Source organism: Ursus arctos, chromosome X (assembly GCF_023065955.2).
Source record: "Ursus arctos isolate Adak ecotype North America chromosome X, UrsArc2.0, whole genome shotgun sequence".
NCBI classification, from domain to species: Eukaryota; Metazoa; Chordata; class Mammalia; order Carnivora; family Ursidae; genus Ursus; species Ursus arctos.
The window spans coordinates 78,504,178-78,514,992 of record NC_079873.1 but is presented as its reverse complement, the minus strand read 5'-3'; the positions used below and the strand labels follow the sequence as shown (position 1 = coordinate 78,514,992).

At 47.9% G+C, this 10,815-nt stretch overlaps 1 protein-coding gene across 1 annotated transcript; it reads left to right on the top strand.

Moving 5' to 3' along the window:
• The first annotated feature begins 359 nt into the window (after positions 1-359).
• LOC130544108 (nuclear RNA export factor 2-like) lies at positions 360-10,183 on the top strand. Its single transcript, XM_057314195.1, has 20 exons — positions 360-532; positions 765-918; positions 1,221-1,304; positions 1,419-1,523; positions 1,640-1,720; positions 1,841-1,910; positions 2,058-2,146; positions 2,267-2,374; positions 2,552-2,661; positions 4,489-4,525; positions 4,935-5,003; positions 5,090-5,145; positions 5,285-5,392; positions 5,513-5,571; positions 5,680-5,795; positions 5,888-5,930; positions 6,505-6,577; positions 7,133-7,315; positions 9,946-10,006; positions 10,139-10,183. The coding sequence occupies exons 1-20, from the start codon at positions 498-500 to the stop codon at positions 10,181-10,183; spliced, it is 1,686 nt and encodes a 561-aa protein (XP_057170178.1). The 5' UTR covers positions 360-497.
• The last annotated feature ends 632 nt before the right edge of the window (positions 10,184-10,815 follow it).

Below are 10,815 nucleotides of genomic sequence, written 5' to 3'. Positions count from 1 at the left end.
GAGAAGGCACAATTCAGATGTCTTCCTGGTGTATGCTTCTTTTCTGATCTAACCCATGGATGCACACATCTCTGTTTTTTATAAATCCTGCTTCATTCTTTAAAAGGTTCAATACAGTTTCCTCCTCCTCCTCCTCCCCCAGGATTCCTCCCCTGATCGTGCCATCTGTCAAATAAGGCTCTCGTATCTGGACAAGAGGAGGAGTTTCCTTTCTGGGGTTTGGGGGACTGGACCCTCAGGGCAGGTTGACACTTTGCTTGCCCTACCATGGTGTTAGCCTAAGATGTGGTACACGGTAAGTGGACCACTGATGTGCCTTCAAACTTGTATTTTTGTTTCCTCTTTGAGAATACAATGATGGTGGTAGCTCACCTCAAGGAAGAAAGAAAGTTTGGAGTTCTTTCCGAGGTAATTTTGGCAAGAGGAGCCCTCCTTATGAACGTGGTGGATATGAGCCTCAGCCTTCACACCTCCAGGAGGATGATGGAAATGTGTTGATGAGGGATGTCCAGGAGGAGCCCCAAGTAAGACAGTAAGTGACTGGGCAGACTGTTTTGCATGTAGCAGCCCCTGGGACGGTGCGAGTCTTTCACGCTCCCTGGTCTTCTTTTTCTTCTCTCACTGGAAAACTGAAGAATGCCGGAAGTGGAATAATGGTTAAGCAATCCTAACTGTAGTCCTGGTGACAGAGAGGTGAGGGTGTATAGAAGAAGACTTTCTTAGCATTTATGGCCACCCTCCTCCTCTCCACTTCCCCTTCACAGCGCTCCCTATAGCACGCGGCACGACAAGAGGAGAGTGAAATGGCAAAATGAAGGCCATATGCATATTACCGTGTGGAGAGATAGAAAAACTCTGAGGAGAGAAATGGGGGAGAACACACAAGATGGAACCCCAGGGAGCTGGTTCAAGATCACCGTGAGTGTCTTGGCAAGGCCTGCATTAGATAGAATACCCTGGAACCTTGTGAAAAAGGAAGACCACATTAAACAACCTTACGTCAATTATTTGGAGGAGAGCTTTCCAATGGAGATTTGTTTCCATTGGAGGGTCTAGGAAATCCATATTTGGCACAAAAATAAGAAGTAATGCCAGTGCTCCCTTCTTTCGAACCCCTCTAAAGCTCAGTAGAGGGTCAGACAAGAATGCTGTTCGGTCTGTTTTGCAGCTTTAAGTCTCTGTTATCTCTCCTTACTCCCATCCCTTCTTTTCACCTTTAGATTCCCTATGGGAGAAAGTATGACAAGACATGGCTAATGAGTTCAATCCAGAGCTTTTGCAGTGTCCCCTTCACTCCAGTGGATGTAAGAGAGGATGGTGAAGCCAGATGAGTGGGCACAGGGAAGTGGGGGCGGGGGGAGCCCACTGAGCAGGAAGACTCTATTCTCCAAAATTATTGTTGCCTCCCCCTCCTGCAGTTTCACTACGTGAAAAACCAGGCTCGGTTCTTTGTCCAGGATGTTGACACTGCCTCTGCATTGAAGGATGTCAGCTACAAGATTTGTGACGAGGAGAACCGAAAGGTATGTGTTGAGGGCATTACCTCTACCTAGTCCCAGGGCAGGAGGACAGGGCAGGGGCTGGTTGTCTTCTTTAGAATGAGAGTTCCTGATGCTTACCCCACCTCTCCTTCCTGCAGATATCTATCTTTGTCAATCCCTCTACTGTACCCTACTCTGTGCGGTATAAGTTGGAACCAGAACAAATGGAGCAGTTAAAGGTAATGCAGGCTCAAAGCCCACTGTGTGCCCACACCCAGACCCACCTCTTCTTCCTCCAGCCCCTGGTTTCCCTGTCCCCACCAGAGCCTCCCAGTGGCTCTCTCCACCTCTCTCTGCAGCTGACCATGAACAAACGCTATGACGTCTCCCAGCAAGCTCTTGACCTCCAGTGTCTCCGCTTTGACCCAGGTACACTTGACAGCAGTAATTCTAGGGCAGGTGAGGGCATAGGGATCTGCCTGGGAGGGAGACTGAGGGTTGGCGACGTGGGGAGGAGTTGGTGCTGGCCCTGGACCCCTCTCAGACTTCTGATTGCCTCCTCTCGGCTTCCTGAAGACTTGGTGGGCCATGATATAGATATAATCCTGAATCGAAGAAACTGCATGGCTGCCACTCTGCAGATCATTGAAGAGAATTACCCCAAGGTGAGGCCTTAGGCCCAGTGCTGTTATTAATGGTAGGGGGTGGAACTCATGGGGTGGAGGACAGATTTGTCTCTGAGGTTCTAGACAGTAACTGTCACTCTAACTCTTCTTCACCAACAGCTGTTGTCCTTGAACTTGAGCAACAACAAACTGTACAAGCTGGATGGCCTGTCTGACATTATAGAGATGGTCCCCACAGTCAAGATCCTGAACCTCTCCAAAAATGAGGTGAGAAGAGGGAGCCAGATCAAAGTTGGGGTTGACAGTGGGTGGTAGTGCTCATCAGAGTGATGACAGGAGGCAACAGAAGGTACCAGTGTGGAAAGGTGGGGGCTGGGGGTGCAGGGGCCTGTGTGTCTCTCTTTCCCTGGGACCCCTTGCCAGTTTCTTCTCCATATTTCTCAGCTGCACTTGGTGTGGGAGTTAAACAAGATGAAAGGGCTGGATCTTGAAGAGCTTTGGCTAGAAGGGAACCCCTTGTGTGATACCTTTCCAGACCAGTCCACCTACATAAGGTCAGTGTGAACACCTCTCACACTTCCTAGGAACCTTTGATCCTGGGAGCCTGAACTGTCCCTGAGAATGCATGTATGCAGGAAGCTGCAACCTTCATCCTCTAGAAGGACCATGGTCCCACCTTCTCTCTCTGTGTCCTTCACTTGTAAGGAGTTTCTTTCCTCTGACCTGCTCACCTCTTCTCCTGGTCTGGGGTCTATGTCCACCTTTCTGCAGTCAGTATTCTTTGTTAGTTTGTTTGTTTAATTTTTTTAAAAACGATCTTTTAAAAATTTTTTTTATTTAAATTCAATTTAGTTAACATTTAGTGTATTATTATTTTCAGGGACAGAATTTAGTGATTCATCAGTGGCATATAACACCCAGTGCTCATTTCATCAAGTGCCCTTCTTATGCATTCAGTGTTCTTTAGAATGCCCAACAAGAGTGTGTGCTCCAGGAAGCAGGGCTCCTCCTCCTCACCAGGACCAGGAGTGACCAGCCTTGAGCCAGATGTTGATGCCCTGGACTGAGAAGGGTCCTCCAGCCCATGGCCCCATGCTGAGACAGACCTTCTTAACTCCCTGCTCAGATGGGGTTTCCCTCCCTTATTCTGAGAGGGGACCTCCTTCCCTTACTCCAAAAGGGTTGCCCTCTCTAATCTCAGGCTGCCATGGTGGCTTTCCTGCCCCATGCTGAGTGCCAGGGTCCTAGGGACCTGCTATTATGACATCCATTCCTCTGACCCAGTGCCAGGATCAGGGCCCTCCTTGGGAGAAACCAGGGTTCCCTGAGTCAGGGGGCCAGAAATGGATGACTGCCAGTGAGCAGAGGGCTTCCTGAGGCAGGAATGGAAGGCAGAGGACAGAGGTGCTTGAGGAGACAGAAGGACCAGCCTCTCAGAGACACTTTCTCTCCCTTCCCTCCACACGTCACATCATCCCAACTGGTCCTACAGAGAAGCCCTGGGTAGCCCAGCACAGGTATGATTCCTCAGGCTAGGAACCGACTGAGACAGGCACAGGTGCACTGGGGCCATCAGGAGGGAAGGCGGTGATCGCGAGGGGGCCACAGACCCTCAGCTCCATGCTGACCTGGGGTTGACCCTGTACTCCCTCTGGGGAAGGTCTCCTGCCCCGTGGCTGGCTCATTTCCCATGCCCGCCTCAGACTGAGCTCACACAGTTGACAAAGGTTCAACCAGCATGCGGTGGGCCCCCAGCCCAACACCTGCATGTTTTCCATTCCTACCTCAGGCGCCAGGGCCAGCCAGGGCAGATGAAGGAAAAGACTGCAGCCAGGGAGCCATTTCCCCCTTCCTCTCTCTTCCTCCTCATCCCCACCACCATGGTAGAGCTTCTTTCCCTTCCTTTTGCTTTGCCTTCTCTTCCTCCTTTGTCCTTGTTCCCCTATGTCTCTCCCACCTCTCCCCTCCTACCTTCATTCCTTCTTCTGTCTTCATCCCCCTCACTCTCCCTCCCTGCCTCCTGGGCCTTGCCTCACTCACTTCCCCGTCCCAGCATCCTGGGCCATCCCTGGGGAGTACTGTGGTCCTGCAACATGCTGGACCCCTAGTGGGGTAGCAGAGCGCTGGGCTCCCGCTCCATTCCCTCTTCTCTCTGGAGTCTTCAGTAAGGATTTAGAAGGAAGGGAGGCAGGGAGGGGAAGGCAGCCCTGGAGCCTGGGCTCCAAATGTTGCTTCTTGTGGCACTGAAGAAGGGAGTCAAAGCCGTCTAGGTGGGAGCTACCCAGTGGAAAGGAGAGGGAGGGAAGGGAGGAAAAGGGAAGGCGGGAGGCTTTGCAACCCTGACCTATCAGTCACTTCTTTCTATTTTTGATTTTGGACAGTGCCATCAGGGATTGTTTCCCTATGTTGTCGCGCCTGGTAAGTGCCTACATTCATCATTGTCTCTTACTAACACTGATCACCTCCACACCTGCCCTCAAGCACTTTGGGTCTTGCCTAGATTACATGTTTGTGTCAGACCCTTAACTATTTTAGGTGACCAGGACTCCTGAAAAAGATATGAATATGCTTTCTGGGAAAATGTCTACACACACACACACACACACACACACACAGAGAGAGAGAGAGAGAGAGACAAAAGTTGCATATAATAGTAAATACTTTCAGGAACTCATGATGAAGACACCCACGGTAATCTTGTCCATGTAATTTCCAGTGCCCTTTCATACTTAACCTCTGACCCGCACCCTCTCCTGGGCTCATCTTTACCCCTGATCATCCAGGGCCACCTCCCTGGTCTCCACTGCTGACTTCTTCCCTTCTCCAGGATGGCCAGGAGTTATCACCACCAGTTATCATGGATACTGACACACCCTCCTTGATAAAGCCCTGCAAGGTGAGGGAAAATTGATCAAACAGCATTTGGGGTATTACAAAGGAGGCTTTATCAGCCACATAGTCTCAAATGTCTTTTGATTCCAGGAAAGCTACAAAGGATCTGATACACTGAAGAGTCTAGTCCTGCAATTCCTGCAGCAGTAAGTACTCCTGGGAATCTGGGGAAGGGGATGGCTAGGATGGGTGAGGCCACCCAAGCTCAGGACTGCTGACTGGGTCTTGAAATCTCATTTGGGGTCCAGACCACAGAGTTAGACTCTCCTCATTACTGTCCCACAGGTACTATATGATCTACGATTCTGGAGACCGTCAGGGTCTCCTTGGTGCCTACCACGATGAGGCCTGCTTCTCCCTGGCCATTCCCTTCAACCCGGAGGACCCAGCCCCGTGAGTAGCAAAGCTCAGACTCTGCTCCTGGGCCCTGTGGCTCCCCAGTGGACACAGGGCAGCTCCTGGAAACACCCCCACTGGCCAGACCAACACCTTCTGTTTCTCTTTCTCTGCCAGAAGCAGCTTGTGCGAGTACTTCAAGGAAAGCAGGAATATGAAGAAGCCCAAGGACCCCTGTGCGTGTGTGATGAGGAAGATTGGGCAGAGAAAGGGGGTGTGCAGGGGTATTATAGGGCCCAGGGTCTGGCAACCCCTGACCTTCGCTTGCTTCTCCTCCCCCACAGACCTGTGTGTTCAGCCACTGAATCGTACAAAACGTGACATCGTGTTCTCCCTCTGTGTGCTGCCCAAAACACAGCACGACCTCAGCTCCTTCTTCGTGGACATATGGTTCCAGACGGTGAGCACCTGCTTCCTCCCAAGGGCAGCCCCAGAAAGCCACAGGTGGGTAGGAAATTTAGGTGACTTAGCACCCGGGCTCTTCCCTTTCAGGAGAAGATGCTCTGCTTCTCTGTCAACGGGGTGTTCAAGGAAGGTGAGTGTGCATAGAGCCCCTCCCCAGATGCCCTACTGCTCCCTCCCCACTGGCTGGGCTCCCTCTCAGAACTGTCCCAGGCTCCCCTGATGCCTTCCCTTCTATTCTTATTCCCTCTGTATTCTCCTGCCTCCATGCTGTCCCCAAACCATCCTGGTCTGGACTGGGTCTATGCCTGTCTGCCCCACACAGCTTGGGCATTAGGGACACCGTCTGTGGAGTTTCATGGCTGTCATCCCAGATCTTATTCTGAGAACCACTTGAGGTGGTTACTGAACCTCTAAGTTTCCTCACTTGCAAAATGGGGCTAATAATACCCACCTCTCAGGCAGCTGTGAAAAATGAATTGAATGAACATGTGAAGTGGTTGTCACAGCTCTTATCACATAGTAGAGGCCTTGTAACTGGGAGCAGACTGTGCCTACTTTTGCCATCCCCATACCAGACACCCCAACTCCCAGTGAACAATTGTTCCCTTCAGCATGAGTATCAAGTCAGACGTTGACTGGGGAACACTGTGTGGGCATGTGAAGCATGTGTGACTCTAAGGGGGTATTGTTGCTTGTTGTTGAAGTGGAAGGAAAGTCTCAGGGTTCTGTTCGTGCCTTCACCCGGACCTTCATCGCCACCCCTGCCAGCAATTCCAGGTGAGTGCTACATTGTAGGTGGGAATGCTCATCCCAGGCTGGGCTCAGGGGTGTGGGAGCATGGTGGTGAAGACATCTTGGTTTTCTCAGTATTGTGGAAAGCCAACAGGTAGCTCCAAGGAGCAGTCTGGTCTGGTGGTTAAGAGCATGGGCTCTGGAGTTAGCACTGGGTTCTCTTCTTGACCCCAGCACTCTCTGGGTGTGTGTGATCTTGGTTAAGTCACATGACCTCTCTGTGATTCATTGTCTTCCTTGGAAAATGGGTATTAGACCATCCATTCCCTTGGGCTATTGTAAGGGATGAATGTGGGTGTAAAATCATCCCTGGGTTGCAGGTTAAGTACACATCTAGTGAGGTTGGTAGACAGTCCCTGCAAAGGTGGGCTCTGTGGGAGGGGTGGAGGCACCAGCCCAGGAATCTGGGTATGGGGGGGGGCAGGCACAGTAGGGGTATGGAAGGAATCTGGTTGCCAAATGGCAGTGGGAGCAGGATCATTGTTGGGGATGTGGAGTTGTACATTCATCCACTTGTCTGAGGGCCCATTTTCCCTTCAGTCTATGCATCGTGAATGATGAGCTGTTTGTGAGAGATGCCACCCCCAATGAGACTCGGAGTGCATTCTCCAACCAAGAGCCTACACTGACCTCCAGTACCATGCCCACCCTCTCCCAGGAGCAGCAGGAAATGGTGCATGCTTTTTCCACTCAGTCTGGGATGAAACTCGAGTGGTCTCAGAAGTGAGTGCTGGGTATGCATGGGAAGAAGGGTGAGTTGGGACAGCGCTTGGGTGGAGTAGGAGTGTGAATCAAAGAAACTCGCAGGGAATTTGGAAAAGTAACATTTTGGATAGTTCGCTTCCAATAAAGAAAGAAAGAAAGAAAGAAAGAAAGAAAGAAAGAAAGCCAGCCCATGGAAAAGGTATCATACTATTATATATGTGAAGGATTAAAAAAAATAGTATAATGCTCAATGACATTGTCTTATATATAGAAAATCTGAAAGATGCCACCAAAAAGCTACTAGAACTAATAAACTCAGCAGGGTTACAGGATAAAAGACCAATGTACAAAACTCATTTGCATTTCTATGTACTTGCAATGAGCAGTCCAAAAATGAAATTAAGAAAACAAGCCCATTTACAATAGCATCAAAGTAGTAAAATATTTGGAAACAAATGTAACAAAAGAAGCACAAATCTTATACTCTGAAATCCATAACACATTGTTGAAAAAAATTAAATAAATGGAAAGACACCCCATTTCCATGGGGTGGAATATTGCTAAATGGCTTAATATTGTTAAGATGGCAGTAGAGCAATCTACAGATTCAACACAATCCCTGTCAAAATCCTGCTCTGCAAAAATTGACAAGGTTATCCTAAACTTCATACGTAAGTGCACCAAAACAGTCTCGAAAGAAAAGAACAAAGTTAGAGGACTCACACTTCCTAATTTCAAAACTTGCTACAAAGGTACAGTAATCAGGACTATGTGGTGCAGGCATACAGACAGTGCATGAATCAAGAGAGTAGAACTGAGAGTCCACAAATAAACCCTCACATTTACGGTCAATTGATTGTCAATGAGAGTGCTGAAAAAAAAATCTGTTAGAAAAAAAATGGTCTTTTCAGCAAATGGTACTGGGACAACTGGATATCCACATGTAAAACAATGAATTTTGACCCCAGATTCACATCCTGTACACACATAGACTCTAAATGGATCAAAGATCTAAAGGTTAAGAGCTAAAACTATAAAAACCATAGAAGCCAACATAGGTGTAAGTCTTCATTAGTTAGGCAAGTGTTTCTTATATATGACACCAAAAGCACGAGCAACCAAAGAAAAGATAGATAAATTGGGCTTCATCAAAATTAAAAAGCTGTTGTACACCAATGGACACTATCAAAAAGAGTAAAACTCCTGCCAAAGGAATGGGAGAAAATATTTGCAAATCACATATCTGACAAGAATATATGAAGAACCCTTGCAGCTCAACAGCAAAAGGACAAACAACCCAATTCAAAAAAGTGGAAAGGGGCTCTGAATAGACATTTCTCCCAAAAGATATACAAGGGGCCAAGGAGCACATGAGAAACTTCTCAGCACCATTAGTCATTAAGGGAGTGCAGGTTAAAACCACCATGAGTTACCACTTCACACCCACTGGGATGGCTTTCATCAATAAAATGAATGATAACAAGTGTTGGTGCAGATGTGGAGCAATTAGAGAGCTTATGTATTATTGATGAGAATAAAAATGGAGCAGTGGTTGGGGGAAAACATTTTGGCAGTTCCCCAAAATGTTGACTATGGAGTTACCCTATGACCCAGTAATTCCACGCCCAAGTATCTAATGAAAACATGTTCACTCTAAAACCTCTGCGGGAATGTTCATAGCAGCATTACTCATAATAGCCCCAAAGTGGAAACAACCCAAATGTGCTTTAGCTGATGAATGGATAAACAAATCTGGTACATGCACATGGTAGAATATTATTCAGTCATAAAAAAGAATACAGTTCTGATATAAGCCATGCCACGGATGAACCTTGAAAGCATGCTAAGTGAAAGAAGCCAGCCTCAAAAGGTCACACATTTGTTTGATTCCATTTATATGACATGCCCAGCATAGGCAAATCCACAGGGACCAAAAGCAGATTAGTAGTTTCCAGGGTCTGGGGAAACGGGAGGAATAGAGAGTCATCTCTAATGTTGAAGGAGGTTTTTTTAGGTGATAAAATTATTTGGGAATTAGGTAATGGTGAAGGTTGTGCAATCTTGTGACTATACTAAGAAAACACTGAATTGTACACTTTAGAATGGTATGTGCATAAAAATAATAAAATGGTATGTGCATTATACCTCAATAAAAATGATTGGAAACTTGTACTTTAAAATTTCCCATTTGTTTTTTTTAGATTTTATTTATTTATTCGGCAGAGATAGAGACAGCCAGCGAGAGAGGGAACACAAGCAGGGGGAGTAGGAGAGGAAGAAGCAGGCTCATAGCGGAAGAGCCTGATGTGGGGCTCGATCCCAGAACGCCGGGATCACGCCCTGAGCCAAAGGCAGACGCATAACCGCTGTGCCACCCAGGCGCCCCTCCATTTGTTTTCTTGAATGTCTTTCTTTATCAATATATATTAAGTTCCCTTGTTGTTTTGGAAAGGTCTATTTTTCTTTTTTGAATTCTAGTGGGGATGAATGGCAGCGATAGACATTTTCACTAGGTCTTTCTTCATCATTGCACGTAGCGTTCATACAGGTACATGCATCCCAGCAAAAAAGTGGCACAGATTTAGCATCACATGGTCAGCATGTCTGTACTATGGTACTAACCGAGATCACCTGTTCTCCCACGCCAGGTGCCTTCAGGACAACGAGTGGAACTACACCAGAGCTGGTCAGGTCTTCATGATGCTCAAGGTGAGGTCTAGGAATCATTAAGCAGGCTACAGATGGGCGTTTCTGGGCCTTCAGGTGGAGGGAATGAATGAAATGATGAACGAATGAAACTCCGAATCTGGCTCTTCTGATGTCCCAACTCCTTCCCTCCAGAACGAGGGCAAGATCCCAGAGGAGGCCTTCAAGCAAATCGCCTAAAAGAAGCCTTGGATGTCCACGTCATCATTGTTTCTCTTTTCTCCAGCCTGAGGCCATGCCCATGACTGGGGTTGGAGGCCTGACTGACCAAGAGAAATCAAAATTACCTTGCAGGCCAGGTAACATAACCACCTGAAGGATCAGTTGTTCCATGTATTCTCCCCACTCATGATTGCCGTTTATGTTCATAATAAAGAGTTGTGTTGCATGTTGTATGTTGTGTGTCCTGGACCGCCCTTCTCCCAACCATGAGCCAGTGAGTCCAGGACGGAAAGGCCCTGTTCTCTCCCCGACATTATTCACCCTGGCAGTTCCCGGCAGGTACACAGGTTTGGCTCCATAGGTAGTATGTCAATAAATTCTGATGATAAAGGACACACACTGCTTCCAGGGATTGGCCTTGGAAATAGTGTCACTCAGTCAAATGCTCTTCCTGGAGGCCTGCAAAAGCAGGCGTGTAACCAGGAACAAATAGGGGCTTTGCAAGGGCTGCCTACTAGCTAGTTAGGGCAGTAGAAGGAAGGAAGATGAGGACTCACCTCTATTTACTTCTTATTCCTAATCATTTGAATGCATTCAAAGGCATACCGTCAACAATTTTATGACTTGCACACGGGTGAATGGGAAATGGG